At 40.3% G+C, this 24,750-nt stretch overlaps 1 protein-coding gene across 1 annotated transcript in view; it reads right to left on the bottom strand.

Moving 5' to 3' along the window:
• Positions 1-354: 354 nt before the first annotated feature.
• acbd6 (acyl-CoA binding domain containing 6) overlaps positions 355-24,750 on the bottom strand; it is a 38,665-nt gene continuing 14,269 nt past the window's right edge. The window contains exons 7-8 of the mRNA XM_074668255.1: positions 4,626-4,656; positions 355-1,682 (exon numbers count right to left, since the gene is read on the bottom strand). Of these exons, the coding sequence (XP_074524356.1) occupies positions 1,528-1,682; positions 4,626-4,656 (186 nt within the window). The 3' untranslated portion in view covers positions 355-1,527. The remainder of the gene's footprint in view (positions 1,683-4,625; positions 4,657-24,750) is intronic.

Below are 24,750 nucleotides of genomic sequence, written 5' to 3'. Positions count from 1 at the left end.
GCTGAAACGCAACAAAACTTTTGCGGTTCACCCTAAAACCGTTGTCGTGTAAACGGTCCCTACATGATCCTCCCAGCGTGTAACCTTACTACCATCCATTATTTGTGCAAGTCTCACGTTGTTGTTGTTGTTTTCTTTAAATCTTGTCAGATCTATTTTTTTATTTACAGACTTTATCTACTTTGTCGGGAACACCTACAATGTTTAACGGAGAAAAAAATCATCAGATGAAATGACAGAAAATAATTTCTAGTTGCAGGCAGCCCACGTTGACAGTAGAAATGTTAAAACTGAACCATGTGATGGAGTCATTTAATTTTGACTATAAGTGCACAGAGAAGAGACCAGAGGAAATATTTTTAACACTTTAATATGATAAAGAACAGATGATTAAAGCATTCCTTTAAATGTAACACAACTGATTCATGAACAAAAGGTCAGAGGGGGCTGACCCAGACTAAAAGGCCCGGCTGGTTGTCAGACCTGGGCAGTAGGAGTGGGTGATATGTATAACTTTTTACGAAACATTAACACTGCAGTCACAGCACCGTGATATGTAGGTATGTAACAGCATCGTCAATTTCACAATATAGAAAAAGAAGTGTCTTGATACTGTGGACTAGAGGCCTCATGGGTAAAAAGTGCAGTTTTGGAGCAGAGCAGAGGGAAGCGGAAACTGGAGAGACCACCCACCCATGTGTGCCCATCAGTGACCTACACACCGGGGATTACAAATATTTTGAGATGACACTTAGCAAATGGTCATCCTTGTAAAGTTGTACGAAGACGCGAGGGGAAAAAATCCAGCAAAGCCAAAAGTTTAAACATTTAACCAAGGCCGAAGTATGGCTCCCATGCTTTAGTTAAAGTCACACAGAGCCTTAAGCTAAGTGAGCATCTCACTCATCATGCATGGGTGGACATCACAAGCTACTTGGAGGGCAGGAGGACTCGAACTGAGGTATTATACTTCTGTGAGATTTTAATACTGTTACATCCCTATTGATATGAATATTTATGTTTTTTAACAATTGATAAATAAAATAAGCAAATGGGAATGTCTATTTTTGGTTTCTCGGTTGACATATTCAGATAATTCATCACATTAATACAGAAACGTTGTCATTCTAATATTGCCAAAAAGCAGTCCTGCTGGTTTATTTGCAACATCAGCATCTATCTAAACCCCCCGGAGGTATTTAAGGTCCACATACCTCTGGAAAATCTCAGACAGTTGACAGATCTCTTTTGTTTTCATATCACCCAACCCTACTGGGCAAATAAAGTCAATATACGGTATTTAGATAAGTAAAAATACATGTGGTGTGCTTCATTTCATGTGGTTCACCAAATGGAAAGGCTGACACCCTGTGCTCCCTAAGAGCTAAACCAAGCAAAATCAAACTCACCTCAAGTATTTGGGAATTAAGTTGAATAAAACCTTTGAAACCCTGGTTTACTAACTGCAGGAGATGAACAGAGGGAGACAGGGACGAGGGCAGGGGCTGGGTCCTAGAGAGGGATGGTCTAGCCTTTTGGAGTGGTGTACTGATGCAGAAGAGAGGAGATGGCACTGGATTCAGTCACCTCCTCAGGAAGAGAGCCCTCCATGTCTTTGATGGACGGGTCAGCTCCAGCGTTCAGGAGGAGCTCGACAATGTCTAAAAACTCACACGCCGATGCTATGAAAAGAGAAGAGGAGGAGACTGTTAGGAAGAGAAAAGAACTTCAGTGAAGAAGAGAAAGGAAAAAGACACACTAACATTTTTGGAAACTTATTGAAGGAACACTATCTTAATAGCCATGCTATCAGCACAGCAGCACCAACAACCACAGCATGGATTGTCATGAAATTTGGAACAGATATTCACGGCCTACAGAGGATGAACCACATAAACTTTAGTGATCACTTGACCCTGAAATCAGGTGATCAGCCTGCAGATATTTTACATAGGGTAGATAATATTGAATCTGATGATGCATTGCTACAACTCTAAAGTAACAGTGGTAATAAATGCACCCTCTGATATCTTATTTAGCACACTCAAAAGGCCAAAACTGCATCGTTTCTGATCTTTGTCTGATGAACAAAACATCAGTGTAATGAATGAAGCCACCACTGTGTAGAACGCAAAGACTTCTGTGGTTAAATTCAATACCTTTTTAAGACTTTTTTAAAAACCTTTCAAAAAGTCTTAAGACCTTACCACGACTTTAAGCTGCTGTTAGCAACCAATCTTTGATGATTGGAGTTTTCATTTTAACATAAATTAGGTAAGCTGAGAAGGAATAAAGCTTGAAAGTATAAATGAAACTAAAGGCAGGTTAATTGGCATTCCCATTACCACAACATATAACAGTTATTTAAGGCCAACTTGCATAAAATACACACGGATGGCTACTAAACTACTGTATGAACTGAGTTTGTTGTCACATTAGCCTACGGATATGTTGGGCTGCTAGCGATACATCTAGCCTGCGCCTCACAAAATTACAACTTAGCTTGTCACGTCTCAAACAACTGTGCTGCATAACCGTATTGATAAATAACTTATCTCATCGCGTTGTAAAAGGTGATTTGAACAAAGAAAATTTGTTCCAAAACAACTGAGATCAGGGGGACTACTACTCGAAACAGATGGACTATTTCTGTGGCGGATATTTGAAACTGTCTGTCTGGCGTGTCAGATTAGTTTGTAACAGTCGCAAGGAGGAAAATAAATATTCATGGATACTTTTGGAGTCGAAGCTTGAATACCAATAAAATTTAACCCCTCATAACATTACGATTAAGATGTTTTAACACTTTTTAAGGGCCTTAATTTTCCCACAACTGATTTATCAACTTTTAATACTTTTTAAGACCCCGCAGACACCCAGACTAAACATCATTATGTTCAAATTAGCTGTGCTGTGGGCTGCATCCTTTGAAGGACATTTATAAAAACCAAACAGCCCAGCCATACATGTGCTTTAAAACTTAACGGGCTGAGTTAGTTAACATGAAATCCTCAGCAGTTCATGTCCCCGTTATGACAGTTTGTGTGGAGCAAGTATGGATAAATCTGAGTCATTCCCTTTTTGTACCCTTTGTGGTTTAATACATTATGTATAGTACTGCAGTTAATGAAAAGCCCATCTGCAGGTCCAGCACTGACACTGGGTTGGACCTGTGCTTCTCTCAAACACCTTATTTCTGCCCCATTGGCAATTTGTGCCCCACTAAAAGGGTCTCACTCTTCCTGTAAGAGAAGAGGGAAGAGTGAGGGGGGCTTGCACTCTGCTAACCCAGTTAGTGGGTTCCCTGTTTGCCTGATGTACCTCTCACCCCCTTCTGGCACCTCACCCCCCTGCTCTTCCTCCCTTGTTCTGAGTGCTCTTCTCTGTCTGTGTCAATCGCTCGCTCCTCTAAAAGAGCAGACTCTGAGCTGCACCCGTGATTGCTGATGTCAGCAGTCGTGGTGATTGACAGCCAGGCCTTTTAACCTCCAGCCCAGGGGTGGCTGGCGGGCAGGCTGGCAGGAGTGTGTGTGCATGAGATATGATGATACATTGGAATGCACGTTCAAGTGTGTGTGTGTGCACACTGAAGTTGTGTTTATGAGTAATAAGAAGTGTGTTTCCCTACACAACGGAAAACACTTATCTTCTAGCGAAATCAGGCAAACAAAGGTTGGCTTATTTCTCCAGCCATCTTTGCAGTCCTCCTCTTGTTGCTCTAAACTATATTTTATTTAGCTAGCGATGTGTGTGTGTGAGTGTGTGTATTTCTAGGTGTGTGTGTGTGTGTGCACGTGGAGGGTGTCTCGCCTGGGCCTTGAGCTGTAAAAAGTGGCTGGCCCTCAGGGGAGCCGTACAAGAGGAGAACAATTTATGGTGAGCAGTAAACCCTCAATTAATCACTTGCCAGCCACTGTGGCCCTGTGCAAAGAGAGGTGGGAATGAATTTTCATTCTCTGCTATTTGTCTCCAGGAGTTCATCCCTTATGTTTATTAGTCATCTTTTTATGCCCCATCCTCAGGGCTTCCTTCAGCTCACGGTGTTTGTGTGTGTGTAAATTGACGGCGGGTGATGCAACATGCCCAACACAACGCAACCAAGTATGGGGACAGATGGTGCAGCAACACACACAGACACAGAAACACACACATGTGGAGGACAGGGGAAACGCCCCTCAGGGACTTGTGTATTGGGGCATGCGAGGGTCAGGGGAGTCTGAAGACCAGTGCTGATTTCCTTTGGGAGGGCCAGCAATGATTACATACGCACACAGGCACACAAAGAACAAAACCAGACAGGAATCCCCACACACATACCAAAGGACACACACACACACACACACCGATGCTACCACAGGATATAACATAAAGGAACAAGACAAACTGGGTGAAAATGAACTGGAGCAAAATGAAGACCAAGAATGAGGGAGAGAGATGAAGAAGAGAGAAGAGAAAGATGACAAACTCTAGACAAACAGTGGAAACTGATGGTGTGTGTTCAAAGAAAAGAGTCTATATGGAAAACTCCCAATCATGTAAAATCAACACATATGGAAAGCACTGAAGCAAAAACATAGAAGTGAGCAATGCTTCTGGAAAATAAGGAAAAAATAAGGCCTTCTTACCATAATGTAGTGCTGTCTGTCCTTCATTGTCCTGTAAAAAAAAAACAAGTCTTCAGGCATAAAATACAACCCACACATACCACATAACTCTGTGAACAAAAACTTTGATAATCAACAATAAAAACCTCCCTGTTATGTCCCACGCGTTGGCTGTGTAAAAAGCTGACACGTATGAGAACATGAGATATTAATCTTATAACAACAAATGTCCTGCATGTGTTGTTAGAACACAGGCAACTTTAAGCTTAGATTAACCTGAAGAAAAAGAAAACAAAAAAGAAACCAGAGAGATCTGTAAGAGTATGGTTGATATTTTCTGGTAACTTATAAGTGTTCTTGCTGTATTAAAACACTTTATCTTAGCTTCTGTCACTGTGTTATATGACTTTTTTTTTTCCAGAAAAAAGATAACAACAGGTTTTCCTTTTGAAGATAGATCTTTGAAGTTTCGGCTTGAAAAAAAAAGCTGAAGTAAGAGAAAAGAAAAGTGGGTAGAAGACAGTAGGAAACATGCATCCTTGGGTCCAGGATTATAATCTCTGAATATGAGGCGCCTGCTCTACCATCTGAACCAACCTGGCGACCTATGTTGATATTAGACTTCGGAAAATTTCTTGTCATACTATATGATTTTACAAGCTACAGTTCAGATTTCAAAGCTAATTCAACTTGGTATGTGGGAGCAAACTGATCATCTCAGGAGCTACTTTAAATCCCATGCGATCATTTTCAAAATCTGTATAGTGTAAAGGTCAAGTTTCAGGCTGTGATCAGTGACACTGATTAGATTTACATTAAAGGTTTATGTTTAAGGATCAAACCACACCTCTGGGAGAAACAACCAGTATTTCAGGTATTCTAGCATAGCTAGCAATTCGCTATCATCAACTCAAAGACAAGATTTCCTTCCCTGAGCCCTGCTTTGTTTGCAGTATAAGTAGAAACATAACCCAGTCTACTGCAGGGCATGCCAGTGGTTCCTACATTAAAACTTTTGTGCATGTTAAATAGTATAATTCATGGGACAAAAAAATTAAATGACAACAAATTACTTAAGGTACAATCCAGAAAACTGTGTAAAAGTTCTATGATAGGTTTTTTTTTATATTAAGCACTGAAGTTCTGTTTTAAGTAAGATAAGCTACAAATCACCTGCTTAAATAAAATAACCCAGGACCCCTCACCCTGGGCACCACGTTTAATCTGTTACCGTCAGGCAGGCGGTAACAGGTCAATCACCACAAGGACTAACTGGTTCAGAGACAGTTTCTACCCAACAGCAGTAAGGGTCCTAAACAAAGGCTAAAAATGCCTCATTTGTTGTCATATAATTACAATATAACAATTACCTCTATAGCATCAATGCACCTGAACATGGCAGCTATTTTGCACTTTACACTGTTTTGCACTGACTAAAGGGCTTTTGCAATGTCTTTGTACTTATTGCAATGACAAATAAAGTTCTATTCTATTCTATTCTATTCTATTCTATTCTATTCTGTTCTATTCTACAGATACCCGTCTATGAAGATGAATAAATTGTCTCCAGAATACCAGTGCTTGGGGCTATGGTGTTATAATGGTGTGTTATAGACTCTGGAGGTTAATGTCAGAAAGGAATGAGCTCTGTCATGCTGTGGAGAGGAAAACATTAAATGTTTCTTAACTAGTTGGTTTGGTTAAAGAACTGCACAATATTTAAAGCCTTGTCCTTTAAATGAATTAAACTTGGACACTATCAGCCCTGACACACGTAAGTTCAGGGACAAAGGAGAGGGGAGAGGAAATGAGCATCAGAGGGGGAAATCACTGGTGGTCTGGTGTGTGTGTGTGTGTGTGTGTGTGTGTGTGTGTGTGTGTGTGTGTGTGTGTGTGTGTGTGTGTGTGTGTGTGTGTGTGTGTGTGTGTGTGTGTGTAAGTGAGGATTGTAGGTGTGTGTCCTTTGAACAATAAAAATGATACCTGAGGTCAGGGGTCAATGGTGGAGATATAACTCTTGTAAGAACTGTGAATTGGGGACAGGTGTGTGTGTGTGTGTGTGTGTGTGTGTGTGTGTGTGTGTGTGTGTGTGTGTGTGTGTGTGTGTGTGTGTGTGTGTAGGTATAATAAGACACAATATATGACAGGCCTCATCAACAGTAGATTGGGTTCTTAATCACTGGTCCAGGCCGCCTTTGCAGCTCATAATGATGATAAATGGTCAAACTGCTGCCTCCAGTCTCAGAATAAGAGCCAAGTACAATAGTTTTAAACACTGAGACGGATTAAAAGCCGACAGACACACTGACATTTCCTACTGTGCTGAAAATGCCACTGATAGGGAAATCTTCCCAAATTATACTAACTGTTCTGCTCAAATTATTCATTGGTGTCTCCACCTCTGCCCCTCAGACAGCAGATCTTCTCACACACCTTCCCATTTGGTTACTTCCACATCCTCCCTCCTCTTCCTCTGACCTTTCTTCCTCCTAACCCTCGTTATTTTCACTTCAATCCCTCCTCTGTGGCCTTTTTTCTGTCTTTTCATTGCCTCATCCACCTTTCTCGCTCATTTCCGTTCTGTCTCCTCCTCAATCTTAATCCTGTTCAATCCCTCTGTTCCATCCCTTCTCCTTTTTTTCCTTCTCCTTCCTGTCTCTCCTTCTCTGGCTGGTCCCAGTGCAGAGTGATCCTATTGTTGTGTGTATGTCTCTCTCTCTGGGGCAGCACTTCAGGGACCTGCTGATTGGATTAGAGCTTTCTATTCCCTCTGGGTGGATCACAGAGCACAGATGCAAATCGCCACCAGCGTGAAAAGCGTGCTGTAGTTAACCCAGGACAACAATGCTGTCTGTCTGGGAGTCGAATCACAGCCTGTGATGTGTTATGGACATTGTGTCTGTCTCTCACAATGACTCTGCTCCTTTACATACATGGAAAGATCTTTAAGATTTCACCATTCACCGAAGATATTTTTGCCCTTCTTTTTAGAACAACAGAGTAAAAACATCCAACTATTTTCTCTTTATTTTCACAGCACACAAACAAACCCATACACACATGGTAGCTGGGACAGTGACAGATGTTTACAGTGGGGGCAACGTAAAAGACGATGGTGCACATAAATACATACAGTTATAATTAAAGTGTAAGGGGTTTAAGCCTTAATCTGCCGCCAGCGCTAATCTGCTGTTCGTTGTTCAAAAGCTGCAAACACGCACACACTGGAAAGCAAGTATGAATGGCTGACAGTCCACAAAGAAGAATATAAGGGAGAAAAGAGAGGAGCTGAAGCTGGCGTGAATGAAACCAATCTAAGTTTCTCGTAAATGTGAAGTTAATGCACCAATAGCACAAACTGTGAAAAATACTCAACTGCAAGAAAAAGGTATGCATGAAAACCTTACTTCAAGTAAAATAATGTACACCTCACCAAAATAATGACAGCTAAGGAATATGAGGTAACAAAATAGTTAAACCATACTTGATTATTTGTTTTAATTTGTAAACTGCATCATTGTGTTGTACTTTATGTATTACAAAGATTAATCCACTAATGTTGCTTCTCGGTGCGAAACATGAATAAAGTAAAATTCTAAATCAACAGAGCGACAGCCCAGTTTTCTGCTTAATAAGTTAAACAACGTATCTAAGCAGAGAACAAATCATCTATCATCTGACGAAGACCTTAAGGTCTGAAAACATGGCTGATGAAAAACTTCCAGATAAGACTTTGTTTCCTGTGAAGGTAAAAGAGAAGGCAAGGCGAAATTAAAACAGGCAAAATCATCTTTGTCAAGTGAGTCTCAGTTTCATTGTTAACAGTGATAAGACAGAGGCTTATTCTGGCCTACTTCAGCTGTATGAATGTGAAAAAGACATGTTTTGGGGATTTAGTAGCCATACCAGACCCTCCAAAATAGGGATGGGTACCAAATTAGGTACTTTTATAGGTACCGACCGAATTCTGTCAAAAGCACCGGGTACCGATTCACGTAAAACCAAAAGGTATCACATCTAGGTACCTAAATGCATCTTTGTGACTGTGAGGGAGGGGAAGAGTAGGTAATTTTCCATGCTGGACATGAAGACAGCATTGCAAGGTTATATATTGTAGAATAATTATATTAAATTGAAAAATGAAATATTTTATTATTAAAGAAATTAATATTTTTTACCACATTAACACAAAAAAGTACCGAAAAGTGGTACCGTTGAGTACCGGGACCGATTGCCAGGTATCGGGCATCAGTACCGTATCATTTCAAATGTGAAAGGTACCCATTCCTACTCCAAAATAACGTGATTAACATTTGTAAAAAAAAAAAAAAAAGTAAATAAAATGAAATGAAATATGTTTTTTTAATTGGACTTTTATCACAATAACAGTAATTTGAAAATGTGATGTTCAAGTTACAAATCTTGTTTTAAATTAAATGGATAGTTAGCTGCACTTGCATACAAAAGTTGCAGTTGAAGCTGTATACATTGTGAACGTGCCTCCTGCATGTTCATGTGAGGGGGTCAGTGGCCTGTCCTCTCAGCCTTCCCTAATGCCCCTGCATCCAGGACGCAGGGCTTGATGGAATCACAGGAAATTGGATTGTCTTCCATTTGCTTTTGAAGCGGCCTGGAAGAGACACCCCCTCCCCCTAAACCCTCCACTCCCACGCATATACCTGCAGTTAGCCTACCGTAGCAAACCCCTCCACCTCTCTGGTGCACCCCTGTTCCCATCCCATTACGGAGGCATGTCGCACCAAGCCCCCTGCTTTTACATGTCATCCAAAGTTTCGCCGTGCTGTGCAGAAAAGCCAGGCTGGATGTCAGCAGAGTGCTCAATAAAAGCAGCTGCTTGCACAATACCAGATCCAGCACTGTGGAGTGTATCAGTCTAATGGGGTGCAGCAATATGCTTAGGAGCAGCATGGATAGAGATTGATCTATTAGTACAACTGCAGGTTTTTGCTGAATTTAAGTTGCAACATCTATCATTTCTTCCATGTGAACAATGCAAAGCAAGATGGATAGCAGAGAAGGACAGCAAATCAAAGATGTGAAAAGAAGTACACAGCCTGACTTCCTAAGTGTTTTACTTTAAAAACTACCAAAAAAAAACCAAGATGTTATCCAAAGAAAAAGACAGATAGAAGCCACATGACTGTTGGAATTAACCTGTCATTTTACACACATGATCCTTAAAGAGTGCAGGAACCTGTCAAAGATTTACTATGAGCAAGTAAACCCTTCTGTATTGCTCTGTTTATCTGCAGAAAAACACACAAAGAGACTGTCACAGATGTTGTGCTCCTTCTCAGATAGTGCTCCAACTCGTTCTCTCTGTCAGTCTACAGACAGACGAGTCAGGACGTGACCAAAACACCCCAGGCATTCAACACAGCTGTTTTTTCCAGCATTAAGTGAGCGGATCAAGGGCGTATCAGGGGCAGAAACTTAACACAGTCAGAGATACAAATAGGACACAAGTCCCTGGAGTCTCACTCGGCTAGAAACTGGATTTGAGTCCGTCTGATTTATATTCTGTTTGTCTATCGCACAGATTTGAGGAAGGGATTGTGGGTAGAGGTGAAAGGTCTACGAAATCCACTGCCAGCTGTGGAGTCAGCTGTAACATATGAGACTACAGAGAGTTAGTATGCATGTGTGTGCAAAGTGTTCATGGACTGAGCTTTTCACACCCATCAAACACAAACTGCAATGGTTATGATGGAAGCTGTGAGTACAAGAATTTATAGAGTTTTATCTCGTCGTATATCAAAAACTTTTACAAAACCTCAACATTTTCACAAAGAGGACACTGTTCTACTTTATTTTCTACTTTCTACTCTTATCAGAGCCTCAAGATTTTGCTTGATGATACATTTTCCCACAATTACTATTGATAACGATATTATTGACAATATTATTTTGAAACAAAATTAACAACTAACATAAAAGTAATATACAATAATAATGCAATACACCTTTTTAAACGCAATATACCTTTATTTCTCACAAGTATTTTTCATTATAGTAATTGTAATATATAATTTATATAATAAATAATATAATAATATAATAAATAACTTTTAATATAGTAAATAAATAAACAAAAAATAAACAAAACAAAATAAAATAAAATAGATTAGAGAAATAAAAAATAACATTAAATAAAAGTAAATAAAATAAAATAAATAAAGAGTAAATAAAATAAATAAAAAGTAAATTAAATAAATAAAAAGTAAATAAAATAAAATAAAATAAAATAAATAAAATAAAATAAAATAAAATAAAATAAAATAAAATGGGCTCTAGGTCAAAAATTGAACTTAAATTAAAAACTGTATTAAGGGCAACATTTCTTTTGTAATGTAGTGAACTGCACTTTCTAATTCCATGTAAACTCTTACTCATCCAGGTCAGAGTTATTCCATATGCTCCAAACCAAGGAAACTGGACTGTTCAGAGTTTGTGAAGACGTTTCCCCTCTCATCCGTGAGCCTCATCAACTTCATCTCAAACTATAAACTGTCCAGTTGTCTCAGTTTTAAGTGTTCAGAATACACTTTTTGTGAGTGCAAACCATTTTGTGCTGTTCCGTTTGTTTTTACTTTGTTGATCAAACATCTCAGTGAGTGTTGACTGTCTGGATGAAGGTTCTGCATCTGTAGATGCAGTTTCTTGCCCAGATGGGAAAACTGGGTCAGATGGTTGTGTTTTAGGTTGGCATTTGAGTTTGCAACGAAACAAGGAAAACAAACACACAAGCACATGGCAATATACTAAAGCCAGCAAAATTATAAAGTTATCATACAGGTAAATGATTTCCTCAAGCTCCGACTCTATCATTCTTCTGGATCCATCTTTTTCTGATCTCTTCTGAAACTTTCTCTGGGCTTTTCTTTGTCACTCGCTTTCCCCGCCTCCTCCCTTTCCCTCCCTCCTACTGTCCCTGACAGCAACATTAAACAAGTGGGGAAAAATGGACAAGCAATTATGATTTATGATCAATGCATGCAGCAGCTGCTGACTTTTATAATGACAGTGGTCGAGGGAGGGGGAGAAAGAGAAGGGGTGTGTGTGTATCAGTCTCCAGGGTGTGTGTGTGTGTGTGTGTGTGGGAAAGATGAGGGGTGAATCGATAGGGGACTGGGATCATTGGTATGCAGATTCAAGCAGATAGCATTATGATGAGCAGGTGCCATTAATCAGAGAAGAACACAGATCTGAGGATGACAGAGGAGGAGGAGGAGGAGGAGGAAGGTCCTCCATCTCTATGTCCACCTGAAACCAAAGCATGGACTAAAGGGAGCAAACTCATATTTCTTACCTCTCTGCTGTCCACAGAGTAAACTGCAGTAATGCTTTTTCTTTCTTTAATTTTTGAAGAATTTCACTTAGAGTGATTTAATCCTTTAGAAATGGTTGTGCAAGATTAGTAGATCACTTCTTTGTTGTGTAAATGTGTACTGTTTATTTCCCTTTTGAATGATGTCATATTTGTAAAAAACACACATTTGTGGGATGAGAAGACGAGCTGAGTTTGTGGGAATATATACACATATATAAAGCGCCTATGGAAAATTTGCCAAACCTCTGCCAATGCCAAACAGCTTATTCTTCCGTTTCTATGACTCTAGTAAAGAAGCTTTAATTTTCCCATCCAAAGAAACTATCTTGAGATAATTAACCAAGCAAACTGATGTTTTTAACTTAAAAGAAAAAAAAGTTATGTTATGAAATCCATAGATGCAGCAGGAGATGATCAAACATTTTGTGGGAGGCCTGAGCATAAATTTGGGCTTGCCTTTTTTTTGCTCATTCTGTTTGTGTGTGTTAATGTTTACCATTAGATGTGTGTGTGCGTGTGTACTGGGAAGGCCCCCTAAGTTAAAAGGATCTGCAGACCGAGGGCAGCCCTAATTGAATCTGGGTCTCCTCTCTGAGCAGGGAGAAGTAACCTTGCCACTCAGTGTGTGAGCACTGCCACCCACGGTCAAATTAGCCTGACGCCAAACTACATGCCCTTCACACCCCCTGTGAGTGTCCTTCAGGTGTTCCAGTGATCCCCCTTCCCCCTCATGGCCAAAGTGGCCATCAGCAACAATACAGATAGGGGGAAACCTGAGTGACTTACAGGTCCAGAGGATACCAGGGATTATCATGACTTATTGTGTAAGAGTTTTCCAGAGGCCAAAAAGTATGACACACCTTACATCAGACGAGTGCTGCACGATTTGGGGAAAAGGTGCGATTGGCGATCAGGTGGACAATATTGCGATTGCGATTGTGCTTGCGATTTAATAAAAAAAGTTGTGTCATGAGTCTACAGACTTGCTTGGTTATCATGGAGAAAAATCAAGAAAAAAGAAGAGATGGATTACTGAGGATTTTAATTGTGTAATAATTCTCAAAATATCCAAACTTACTGTACACAAACAACAATGTACAGCACAACAGTACTGTTTTGTTTGTATTCAAAATAGCACATTTATGCCACTTTTGCTTAGCATGTTTTGGAAATTACATCTTTTTGCTGTGTCATTCAACCGGTAACCAAAATAACACCAAATAACTGAGGTAGAGTTTCTTTTCGCCATGAGCGCCTCACTTACTTCTTTGTGCTCCATCTTGTCTGATTAAACTGTCGTACCAGGGGGGCAGGTAGTCACATGACCAGGTGAAACAGTGACTGATTAGTCATCTCACGCTCGCTCTCTTACTCAGTCACACACACACAGACACACAGACATCACTTACACAAACACGCTCATTTTTTTACACTTTTTTTTTAAATAATTGCACAATCGCACCTCTTTTGCGATTATGTAATTGCATGTGCTGACATTGCGACTGCGATTGCGATAATCGTGCAGCACTACATCGGACACTTCATTGAAATCAGGTTTTATTTCCCTAGGCCAGATAATGTTCAGACATAATTTTTAAACCTCTGATGGCATTCACACATTGAAACCCATCCACACACCATGACCAACAGTGGGAGCAATTTGGGGTTCAGCATCTTGCGCATTGACATTTCAGCACGTGACAGACAGATCTGGGATTGAACCTTTGTCTTTCCAGAGAGATAAAACAATTCTACCACTCAGAGCTGCCATATTTCAAGTTTGTTTCACCAACACCTCAGACGGCAATATGTGCAAGTTTAATTCCTAACTTATTAACTGCTGAGGATGTTGACAGCGCTGGGAATTTACTGACCACACATACCTACATTTAAGTAAGCAGCGGTGAGTTTAAATATAGTCTTATTTCATTTTGGTTTAAAAAGTTTAAAAAAAGCTTTAATCTGCAAAACATAATTCTTAGTCTCATCCTCATATCAAAGAAAAGAGAAATGTGAAAACTAATGCTGGTCTCATATTCGATCTGTAGCAGGGGGTACTAAAACCCAGGTTTCGGTATTGGAATCAGGGCTTTAAAGGTTGGATCAGTCTATCCGTCACCAGTTCTTTTAAAGAAGAAATTTGTTTTTTTCCAAAAAAATAAAACATTTATGCAGTCTTTTGGGAAATTCTAGCATCAAGTAAAGTTTTCTCATGAGAGATATTATCTCAGATAAGAACAAATCTAAGAACACCTTGAGAGTGCTGCTGCACAATCTTGATGTCTGCTTGCACCCAGACCTGGTGTATCATGTCCTCATAAAGACAACAAAACAACCCAGTTTTAGTAAAACTAGGTGGCGTCTCATATTTTCTATAATATTAGCCTTTATTTCTACTAGATCGACTCTCAGTAAAAAAAAAGTCAATAGGATTATTTTAAACCTCACCCAAGCCGTATAATAACCTTCAACAGGTTAAACGTACTTTTACCCACACAGGGCAGATTTTTGTGCCTTTCTCTGCCCCACCATACAAAAGAAACGTCTTCTTTTCTCTGAATCTCCTTTCTCTTAATCCCTGCTTTCTTCATGCACATCTTCCTCCCCCTCCCCACATCGCCCTGCCTGCTTGTTCCCATGGGATACCTTAGCGTCCATTAAAGCCATCAGAGAGGAGGAAAAGGTTAAAACTGAGACTCCACATCATCAGAGGCCCCCGTCTGTCCTCCTGCGGCTCATCGATGATGTTTAAAAAGAAATATATGAAATAAATAAATACATAAAAGAGTGTAATATGAAAATCAATGGGCAGGCAGCTGGGGGGCTGCGGCTGAGGCATTTGGAGTGAGGGACTCATAAAGCTGAGTACTGCAGGGAGACTGATGGAAGGCAAAACACTTACTTTGTTTATTCTCTCTCCTCACCCCCGTCTCCCCCCTCCTCTCCCGTCGCTGTCTGTATCCAGCTCTCACTCTCTCACTCTCTTGCTCCCCTCCCTCCCTGTCTGAAACGGTCGAGGACAGCTTTAATGCTCCTGACAATTTATGTGGATGGTTAAGAACGATGGAAATCAAATAGTTGAGTGTAGGCAAGGCCCAGAGAGTGGCCAATAAGAAAGAAACAACAGCTGATGATGGCAAAGAGGACTGTTACCTGCTGGAATAGCTCTTTAGGCCGCACTATTACTGTCAAGTCGTTGGCTCTTTTCTGAGTGCTCGTATTATAGATTCATAACTGTATCTGTGTCCGATAGGCCCTTTTAACACAGCGCTGCAACAGCTTTCATTCCATCCAGTCCAGCTAATGTGCAGTGAGCACTAAATATGAATCCTATAAGAGTAGGGCTTGTAAAGTGTCAAGGTGCATGTTTGCTGGATGTGTTCAGCTGCATTTGTGTGAGTTCTGAATCCTCCTCGTGTGGAAATGGGTAACTTTTAAAAGACCTTCTCGACAGATTCTCCTTTATCAATTTAGTAAATGTTAATCTCTAAAAGAGAAAGCAAATAAACATTCAGGGGAAAGAAACACTGCCCTACTCTACTTTAAAAGCTAAACATGAACCACTTTCACAGTGCATGTACACAAAATTAACTGGATGTATATAGTTAACATTTTGGAGGCAGCCTGCACAGTAAAGACTGGCTTGAGGAGTTGAAATATTGACTTTTCACCTCTTCTGCACATAAAAGCACACATTGACATTCAACTAAACCTGCTAAGGTCCTTCATGTGGGTACAGGCTGCTGCAGCTTCCTGTGCTGCTGTGAAACTCACACTCATGGTGATGAAGAGCCAAGTGGCCCTTGTGCTGGTGATCCATTCCACACAGCGCTGCATCAATCATAGGGTTAAACCTCTTTCTTGTAGCATCAAACGGCTAACCTTTGCAAACAAATACACACTTAAAATTTGAGGTGGAATAACTGGTCAACACTGTCAACAAAAAAATGAGATGGCTAATTAAGTAAAGCTTAAAAAACAGAGTAGATCATCTAAAAGAAATTAATATAATATCTTTGTTTGCTCCACCCTTTTGTATTCTCTATTTTTCCTCTTTGAGTCTTCGATACCATCCACCTTCTTTCTTTCCCACCTTGCTGGCCTCTCTTTTCAAGACCATATATATTCTCAAAAAAATAATCCACACTTACAAACACACACACACACAAACATACATGCACGCACACTATTATGACAAATCTTGCTGGATATTTGTTATGACTGGCTTGACTGAGCCATTAGTTATAGGAGGCTGTGCTGGGAAAGGGGAGGGATACAAACGTGTAATAATACCTCCACCAGAAGAATTTCAATCAACCACCAAGGTGTGTGTGTGAGTGTGTTTGTGTGTGTGTGACCACTTCTGTCACACTAGGTGTTGACACCACAGTGGAGGACAGAGATGAGAGGGTTCAGTGTTCTTTGTTTGCAGTGAAAGCAGACCATGCTGGGACTCAAAAAGCTCACATAAAGCTGCATAATATCCAGAGTAAAAGTTGCAATATTTAATTTTTGCTGAATATTGCAGTCAGTTTGAAAGGTTATAAATTACCATACAGGTTTACTATGTCAGACAGATGCTAATGCTCATGATTCGGTGCAGTTTGATGAAAATGAATTATCTTCACTGACATGCTTCATGATTTGTGAGTCAGGAATTTGGCACAAACCTGGAAAGCTTTATTTAGGAAGCTGTCCTGAACATGTTTTACTCAGAAAAAAGTGGCAGCCTCGTGCTTTTTGGTAATTAAAGTAGTCCATATTATAAAAAGGCTTTTCTACATTTTTCCATCCAGTTTCACTTCCAGTACATCTGCACCGTGTCAGGGTGCTGTATTGTCAAACTAATTAGCATGGACCACAGTTTTCTTTAAGAGTGAGATTGTTCTTCATAAAATATAAATCAGTCAGTGAACATCTGAATGAAATTCAGCTGCATAAGGCTCAGAGGATAGTGCAAATCAAAACAAAACAGCAGTCAATAGATACTACTTTAAAATATACAATGCAATAAAAGAAATCCAATAAAAAAAGAGCTGCAATACAATCAACTTCTCCAGGTAACAGATGACTGTTGAGTCATTGTTTGAGTTTGTATTTATTGAGCTGAAGTTTGACTGTTTATTTGTTGATGCTGTTCATATGCAGCCTTTTCTGTCTTTTCTTTATTTTGCTTTTTTTTTTAAGGTAACACACCTTTTTCTTGGTTTTTGCAGTAACTGTACATAAAGAATTGAAATAAAAAGGGGTAATCTCACATGGGATTGCAGAGTCAAATTTGTTTTCCAAGTTGCGCTAACAGTTAGCAGAGCTAGCATCACCAGCCCTGACTCTCCTTGCAGGTTAAAGTTTACATTCCTGTAATGATTACGCATAATATATCGGTTAACCCAGACAAGCCTCCATATTTAAGATCAAATACTGCCAAACTGCAGTGAGTGATGTTTAATTATTTTGTCGACTTAACACATACATCCCTGATATGAGTAAGTATATATTTTTTTATGTAATTAAGGTGAAAATGTTTTAAGAATAACTCTAAAAACTCATCTTGCAGCTTTAAGAAATACTCAAGTAGGAACATTTCCACTCCCTCTAACAGGTTTCCTCTTGATTGTTTTGGTTTCCCTTCATCTTTTTCATGATTCTTTATGACGCTGTTATGCTATGTTATAATTTCTTCACTTGGATAAATATGTTGGTAATTACCTAACAAAGTCTGATGTCCAGTCTTATTATCAAATCCTTTGTATAATTTTACTCCCCCAAGTTACATGATTGTATGTTTTCTCAGCCGTCATAATATGATGGAATGTGCTAAACTTAAGCTAATGCTACATTAATGCTCTCCAACACATATTTATTTTATATAAATAAAAAGGGGTAATCTCCTCAAGGCATAACTTCTACTTTTTTCTCTATTGTAACTATAAGGAAGCATATCAAAAAAGAGCAGAGATGATTTTTGAATGTGTTTATAGCTGCAAGATAGAAATCAAGAAGGCCTGGCTTTCATGTGTTTCTGTCAAAGCAGTGTGCTCTGTTTCATGCTGTGATGAAACTGTGTTAGCAAGAAACCTGAGCCTTAACTCAAGAAAATGCCATTTTTCATAATTCTTTTATCTATATATATATATCTTTTAAACTAACACCAGCAATTGGATATGCCACATATATACCCATGAAAATGGGATGATATAAGTGGCATGGGGGATACCTGCATAGGCTCAACTTGTAAAATAGCATACCTGCATGTAATAGCATCCTCTTAACATGTAATGAATGGATGATGTTAAATAACTTATTTTAAATGTGTTCAGTGTTAATGGTTATTCTTAAAGAACAATTGGGAAACTTCTTATTTGTGTTGGTACTGGTATAAATGTAACGGATAGTGCATTGCAAAAAAATATCTTGTGTTGCTGACTTTAACAGTGAAATTCATCACTCATTGTGGGTATTTGGTAAACGTAACAAAGGCTGTAAAGGGAAAATGGTGAATGGACTCGTTACACTAGTCATCACATTCACCCATTCACACCACATCCACAATCTAATGGAAGAGCTGGAAATGGCAGCAGACCATCAGTATCAGTTTATGTCACTCATATGGATTCACACCACTAAGTATGTCACCTGAAACAGTTTGGGGTTCAGTGTCTTGGACATCTTGGAAATTGTCAAACTTATCTTTTATCTATGGTCTCATTTTTATGTCATAAGGAGGTGTAACTTTCCATTTCTGAGAGCTATAGAGCCAGTCTAACAATCCTCACAAAAGACTTTGCTAAGTTTACTCTGTCTGCACTCTTCTATCCTCTATCCTATCTATCCTCTGTCTCCTCTCTTGCTAGGCGCCGCCCTGTTGGCTATGGCTGCCTTTTGCAGCAGCTCTCTCTTCTTTGTCCGTTTATTGTTATTTTTTCGTCTCTTTTTCCTAATCTTTGTATTTGGAGTGGATCATTACTTTGTATGGCTCATTTGTTGGTCATGGACACCACACTTTTTGTGGCTTCAGTGATATATTTACTACTTCTTCTTCTGTGTTTGTCTGGAGATCCTCCATGTAACTATGGCTGCATTGTTTACATGTGAACTCAGCTGTCAGCAGCCTGTAGCATGTCAATGCTAACTGGTGTAAGGCCTGATGTTTCCCCACAAGGTGAGGAGAAGGAGGTGAGGACGGCGTGCTGGTTCTCAGGTGTGAGCTGAGAAGTGATGACATGGACCTGTCCTTCCATCCATCTTTATTATTAACATAAGATCTATCTCCAATAAGATGGACAAGCTAGCTGTGCTAACCCAGCAACAGAGGAAATACCAGAGGGAAGAGTAGTGTCATGCTATTCACAGGCATGGCTAAGGGAGCTGACATCAGACACCAACGCCACATTGGAAGAGCTTCACCTGCTGTGAGCAGACAGGATCCAGGAGACAGAGATGGAGCATGACTGAAGAAGCTCAGTCCTGGACCCTGTGGAGGTGGAGGCTGGCTGAACTGGAGAATGATGGACAAGCTGTCATCACCTATTTTCTTATGGACCTTTTTGTACTTTCTATACACTTTCTTACTTTTGTTTTCTTGATTGCTGCTGTGACTTCAATTTTGTTGTACTGGTTACAATGACAATTAAATTCTATTCTATTCTATTCTATTCTAGTTTGAACTACAGTTGAACTGTCTTGTTTCTTATCAGCCAAAATGTATTCTGAATTGAACACGTGAGCACATTTACTGGTCCAATTATGTCACTACAGAAGCTGATTCCAAAATGTGGATGTTTTTCTTAAAACAAATCAGAAGGAATATTTCTTTTATCTGTTTTTCAGAGACAAGCAGTATGTTAGCATTTATTAGTGGAGCTAAAGTCTGTCATCCAGACATGGATTCACTGTCTTACTCCAGATAAAGATAAACAACAGTCTGGGTCCATCAGCACCACTCATAATATGTTATCAACAGATCAATAGCTAAAGAAAGATCTTCCCATAGTAAAGTTGGGATTTGCAAACATTTACAATCTGGCTGAAATAATAACTGTTCCTTCAAAAATGTCAGAATGTGCAGACTCAATTTAGCATGCATGTCCTCACTCTTCAAAGCTCACCCCTCACTCGCAAACAAGCAAAAACCCCACTCTGACTCTCTCCAGACGTCTCTGCAGACTCCACATGCACACAGCGTGAACCAGACTTGTTGTGTGCTCTCTGGCCACCAATCGTGGGCCGCCCAGTCAGATATTTATTACTATTGATCTAGCTGGTCCTGGCTGGAGACTTTTGTTCTGCCGGCTCGAGGCTCTGACCTCAATTAAGTTATGAATTTCTATCTGATAGACTGGGAGCGCTTTGGGGCCTGCCGCGGCCGTGCTACCACGCTGGATTAATTAGAATTACTGGTGCTGCGAGTCGCCCTCCCCGCCTCATGGATCATGTTGTTTTAATACAAAGTAGAGGCAGAGGAGAGGGAGGGATGGAGTGGAAGAGGACGAGGGCTGAAGGAGGGAGGGTAGAGTGATGAGGAGAGGGGAAAAATAGGGAGATAGACAAAAAAGTCTTAAGAGGAGGCCTGAGTTTGAGTAAAAACGTGAGAAACAGCCATGCTCTCTTAATCTTGGCTAAACCTCAACAATGTTTCCTTCCTTCCATTGTGTTTGTGCTGTTGTAACCTGCATCTCACCTGTCCTTCCTCTTTGTCAGCTTAATCCCACCTCTGTCTCTCAGCCTCTCAGTAATCACTCTGAGCCACATCATGTCCTGTGGACCATTCCTGACCTTTGTTGCAGTCTGCAGCACCTCTGAACCAGACCCCTTCCTCGTGGGCTCTAATTTCTCCTGGATGGGTTTATCCTCTCTTTAGACGTATAACTCCATTTCCTCTTTAAAACTTAGAGTTGTTTATTTGTAGGATGAGGATTAGCTGTTGGTGTGGGATTACAACGTCTGGGCAGAGTGGACCACAGTGAGAGCAGACACAAACACACGTCTGCACCAACGACAAAGCCTATTTTGGAAATAAAACTGGGCACAGTTTGGCTAAACATGGGATTGCAGGGTCAAATTTGTTTTCCAAGTTGTGCTAACAGTTGGCAGAGCTAGCATCACCAGCCTTGATTCTCCTTGCAGGTTAAAGTTTACATTCCTGTAATGGTTATGCATTACATATCAGTTAAACCAGATAAGCCTCCATATTTTAGACCAAATACTGCCAAACTGCAGTGCGTGCAAGCGGCAACCTCCCTTCTGGGAATATGAGACATTGCTGAAGTGTTAAAATCTGCTGTTTCTCCAGTGTTCGCTTGAGGCTACTAGAAGAACCGGAAGTCACATACACACCAAGCTGAAAAAGCCATTTTCAAAGCAGAAATTAATCTATTTACAGCCTGGTTCAAAAAACGTCTCCTGTCTGAGTCGCTAATTTTACTACTGGCACCCACTGTACGGGGGTGATTTTTTTCTAACCCTGCCGTTCAGAGGATATTAAGATCCCCAATAGCTTCCCCAATAAGAGGCACAGATCAGGGTCATGTGACCGAGGGGCACCCTATGGCTCTACGCGAAGCCCTTGCCGCTGGCCGCTATTGCCGATGTGCTTAATTTTCTGTTTCAGAAACAGACGGGTTACGATGGCAAAACTACGTCCATGTTTTATACAGTCTATGAGTGAGTGATGTTTAATTATTTCGTCGACTTAACACATACATCCCTGGTAAGAGTAATGGTAGTTTCTGTTTAATCCATTCAAGCTGAAAATGTTTAAAGAATAACTTTAAAAACTCATTTTGCAGCTTTAAGAAATACTCAAGTAGGAATATTTCCACTCCCTTTAACAGGTTTTCCTCTTGATTGTTTTGGTTTCCCTTCATCTTTTTCATGATTATTCATGATGCTGTTATGCATAATTTCTTCACTTGGATAAATATGTTGGTAATTACCTAACAAAGTCTTATTATCAAATCATCTGTATAATTTTACTCCTCCAAGTTACATGATTGTATGTTTTCTCAGTCGCCACAATATGATGGAATGTGCTAAACTGAAGCTAATGCTACATTAATGCTCTCCAACACATTCTCTCACACAGTCTGTAAGTCCTGTGTTTAAGCCTTAATTCAAATTATTACATTAAGTAAGGTTTAGCTGTCGTCTTTCCCACAGTTTGTGCTCTGTGCCCCACTTTCTCTGTGAGTATTAGCTGAGGCGGCAGTAACACAGAGGGGAGGAGGGTTTAATGTCCAGTACCAACACCACGGCCTGGGCTACAATTGCCAGGTGGCACAGCTGTGATCCGAGTATTCACACACACACACACACACACACACACACACACACACACACACACACACACACACACACACACACACAGACAGCTACCTATTGTAGTCCGTCCCGCCTTGATCCAGGATTAACTATCAAACGAGCCCTTAATGCAGGTTACCAGGGTTTGGGAACAACTCACTAAAACAATCAGTTGATTAATTTCCAACGATTTTCCCTCCCCGCCAGGCACATAATAATACTTTTTGTTCAAACTCCGGAGTCCCCCCTTCCTTTTTAATCAACAAATTAAGCATAAATCGTGTTTGATCTTTATTTACTGGTTACTCCACAGTTGGTAGAGGTCAGGAGAGATTACTGGTCGCTCTAATAGCCTGCAAACATACCAAACATTCCTGTATTCCTCTCATGAACACACACATAACCTCTCTGCCTCAGTTTTATGTGGAGCAGACATCTTTTTCCTGATGAAACTCTTGAGTTTATTTCCTTGTTGACCTCACCCCAGGGAAGAAAACAAAACAAAAGGATGTTCGAACAGGTTCTAATGAGGAGCATATTGTTCTGTAAGCTTTACGCAGTGAGATAATTTGGCGTTGCGACAGAGTGGTATGATTTAGCTGCTGTATTTTTCTTTCAGGCACCTCTCTGCTACCTCATAAATCTGCACCCAGTAGCTCTGCTAAAGAGGTCCAGTGTCTTTAATATTTAGTCCTGTCCAGAGCCAGCATCCTCTTACAGCTGAGAGACAGGCAGGTGTAAAGGTCTGCTGGCCGGGATTCATGAATTCTGGGTGAACGTGCACTCTGAATGATCAAATGTGTTTTTTGAATCACTGCGTTTCCAGGCGTACATGTGGTTTACAAATGTTCACTTTTAAACAAAATAAGATTAAATTTCACCTATTCTAGTTGTTTTCAGCTGTTTTCCTTGCACAAATGATCGGGAATAACAGAATTAAAAGTTGCTTATCTCTATGTATTTAAAACAAAAGTTATCAAATCAGACAAATTATTTTAGGTCATCACCTGACCAGATTTATGTTTTCTCCTCTCGGTGCTGAAAGTTTTTTGCACATAGTGGTATCAATTTATGTTCCCCTGATAATGTATATAAAACACCATACAAAAGGCTCCATATATACCTCACTCATCCTCTGCCGTCATTATCTTGATATGACTCTAAATCATTAGTGAAGTGTTTCGTAGTTATCCCACTGTTAAGTCTTTTATGAACAACTCACCACAAATCCCCCACTTCCCTGCCGGCATTCAAAACAAAAGAGGCCACACATGACCAGAAAAGAGAAAGTCATTTGTGAAATGTCCTGATTATGTGGGTTGTGCAATGTAAAACAATTTGCCTGATTACTTCCAATTGATTCGGCCTTACAGTTAAAGCCTCAGTGTGCGGCATGCTGAGCTGCACTGCCGTGATGCTGGGCAGAAGAGAGGAGGAGTAATTTCTCCGATGTGCAGCTGAGCCAGCTTACCGCCAAAGCTAAAGCCTCCTGGATGCTGCTAAAACCTCAGGAGGCTAAACACTGGGCTAGCTACCAGCTAACTCTGTCTGCTAAAGCCCTGAGGGATTTGTCTGCGGCACAAAGTGAATTAAAGGTGACCTTCTGGAGGGATGGAGGGAGAAGAGAGGAGGGCAGTAGGGATGTAGGGGATGTAAATGTTGAATGAACTATGTTTTTTGTGCTTGTGCCACATTTGAACACTGATGGTAGAGACTGATTTGTAGAGCGCTCGTCAGTATCAACTTATCTCATTCACACACTGCTGGTACAGCCACCTCCGATTTAACTCTTCACTTTCTGATTCAAAGGAGACTGACCCTCCACTGAGCCACCCTGATGCCAGTGTTAGCTTTGGGTTCTCATGTGGAGAGTACCATTTCTTTTTTTCATCCAGACTAAAATCCCAGTGGTCTATACACAAAAAAACATCTTCTAAAACAGACAATGCAGATTTTAAAGTTTCATGACTTAGGGCGTTCTAGCATCTATTTGGCGGTATAACTCATACAAACATAATGAAAACCCCGTTGAGAAATTAGTCTAACATAATACTGTGATGACAAACTTCATGAATGTAGGTGAAATTTCTCATAAAAAATGTCCCATAGAGCCGATTGCCTGGATCGGCACCATGGATTGGCTCAGATACTGATCCAGCTAAGAGGGGCGCCGATACACCCATACCAGAAACCAGGATCTGGTATCTAGGAGCAACTATTTAAAACATGGAACAGGAGCGCGAATGGCCCAGTGGTCTAGGTTTCACTCCATAAGGTTCACCAATGCACGGGTGGCCCAGGTTCAATCCGGCCCGTGGCCTCTTTTCTGCATGTCACTCCCCACCCTTGCCCTGTTTCCTACTCTGCTGTATCCACTGTCCTCTCTCTTATCCAATTAAGGGCATAACAATCCCCCCCCATACACACACACACACACACACACACACACACAAAAACCCAAAACAAAACACAAAAAAAAATCCGACATAGATTGAT

Source organism: Halichoeres trimaculatus, unplaced genomic scaffold (assembly GCF_033239565.1).
Source record: "Halichoeres trimaculatus isolate MK-OKI-2021-1 unplaced genomic scaffold, fHalTri1.1 fHalTri1_scaffold_4, whole genome shotgun sequence".
Classification (NCBI taxonomy): Eukaryota; Metazoa; Chordata; class Actinopteri; order Labriformes; family Labridae; genus Halichoeres; species Halichoeres trimaculatus.
This window is presented reverse-complemented; position numbering and strand designations above follow the sequence as displayed.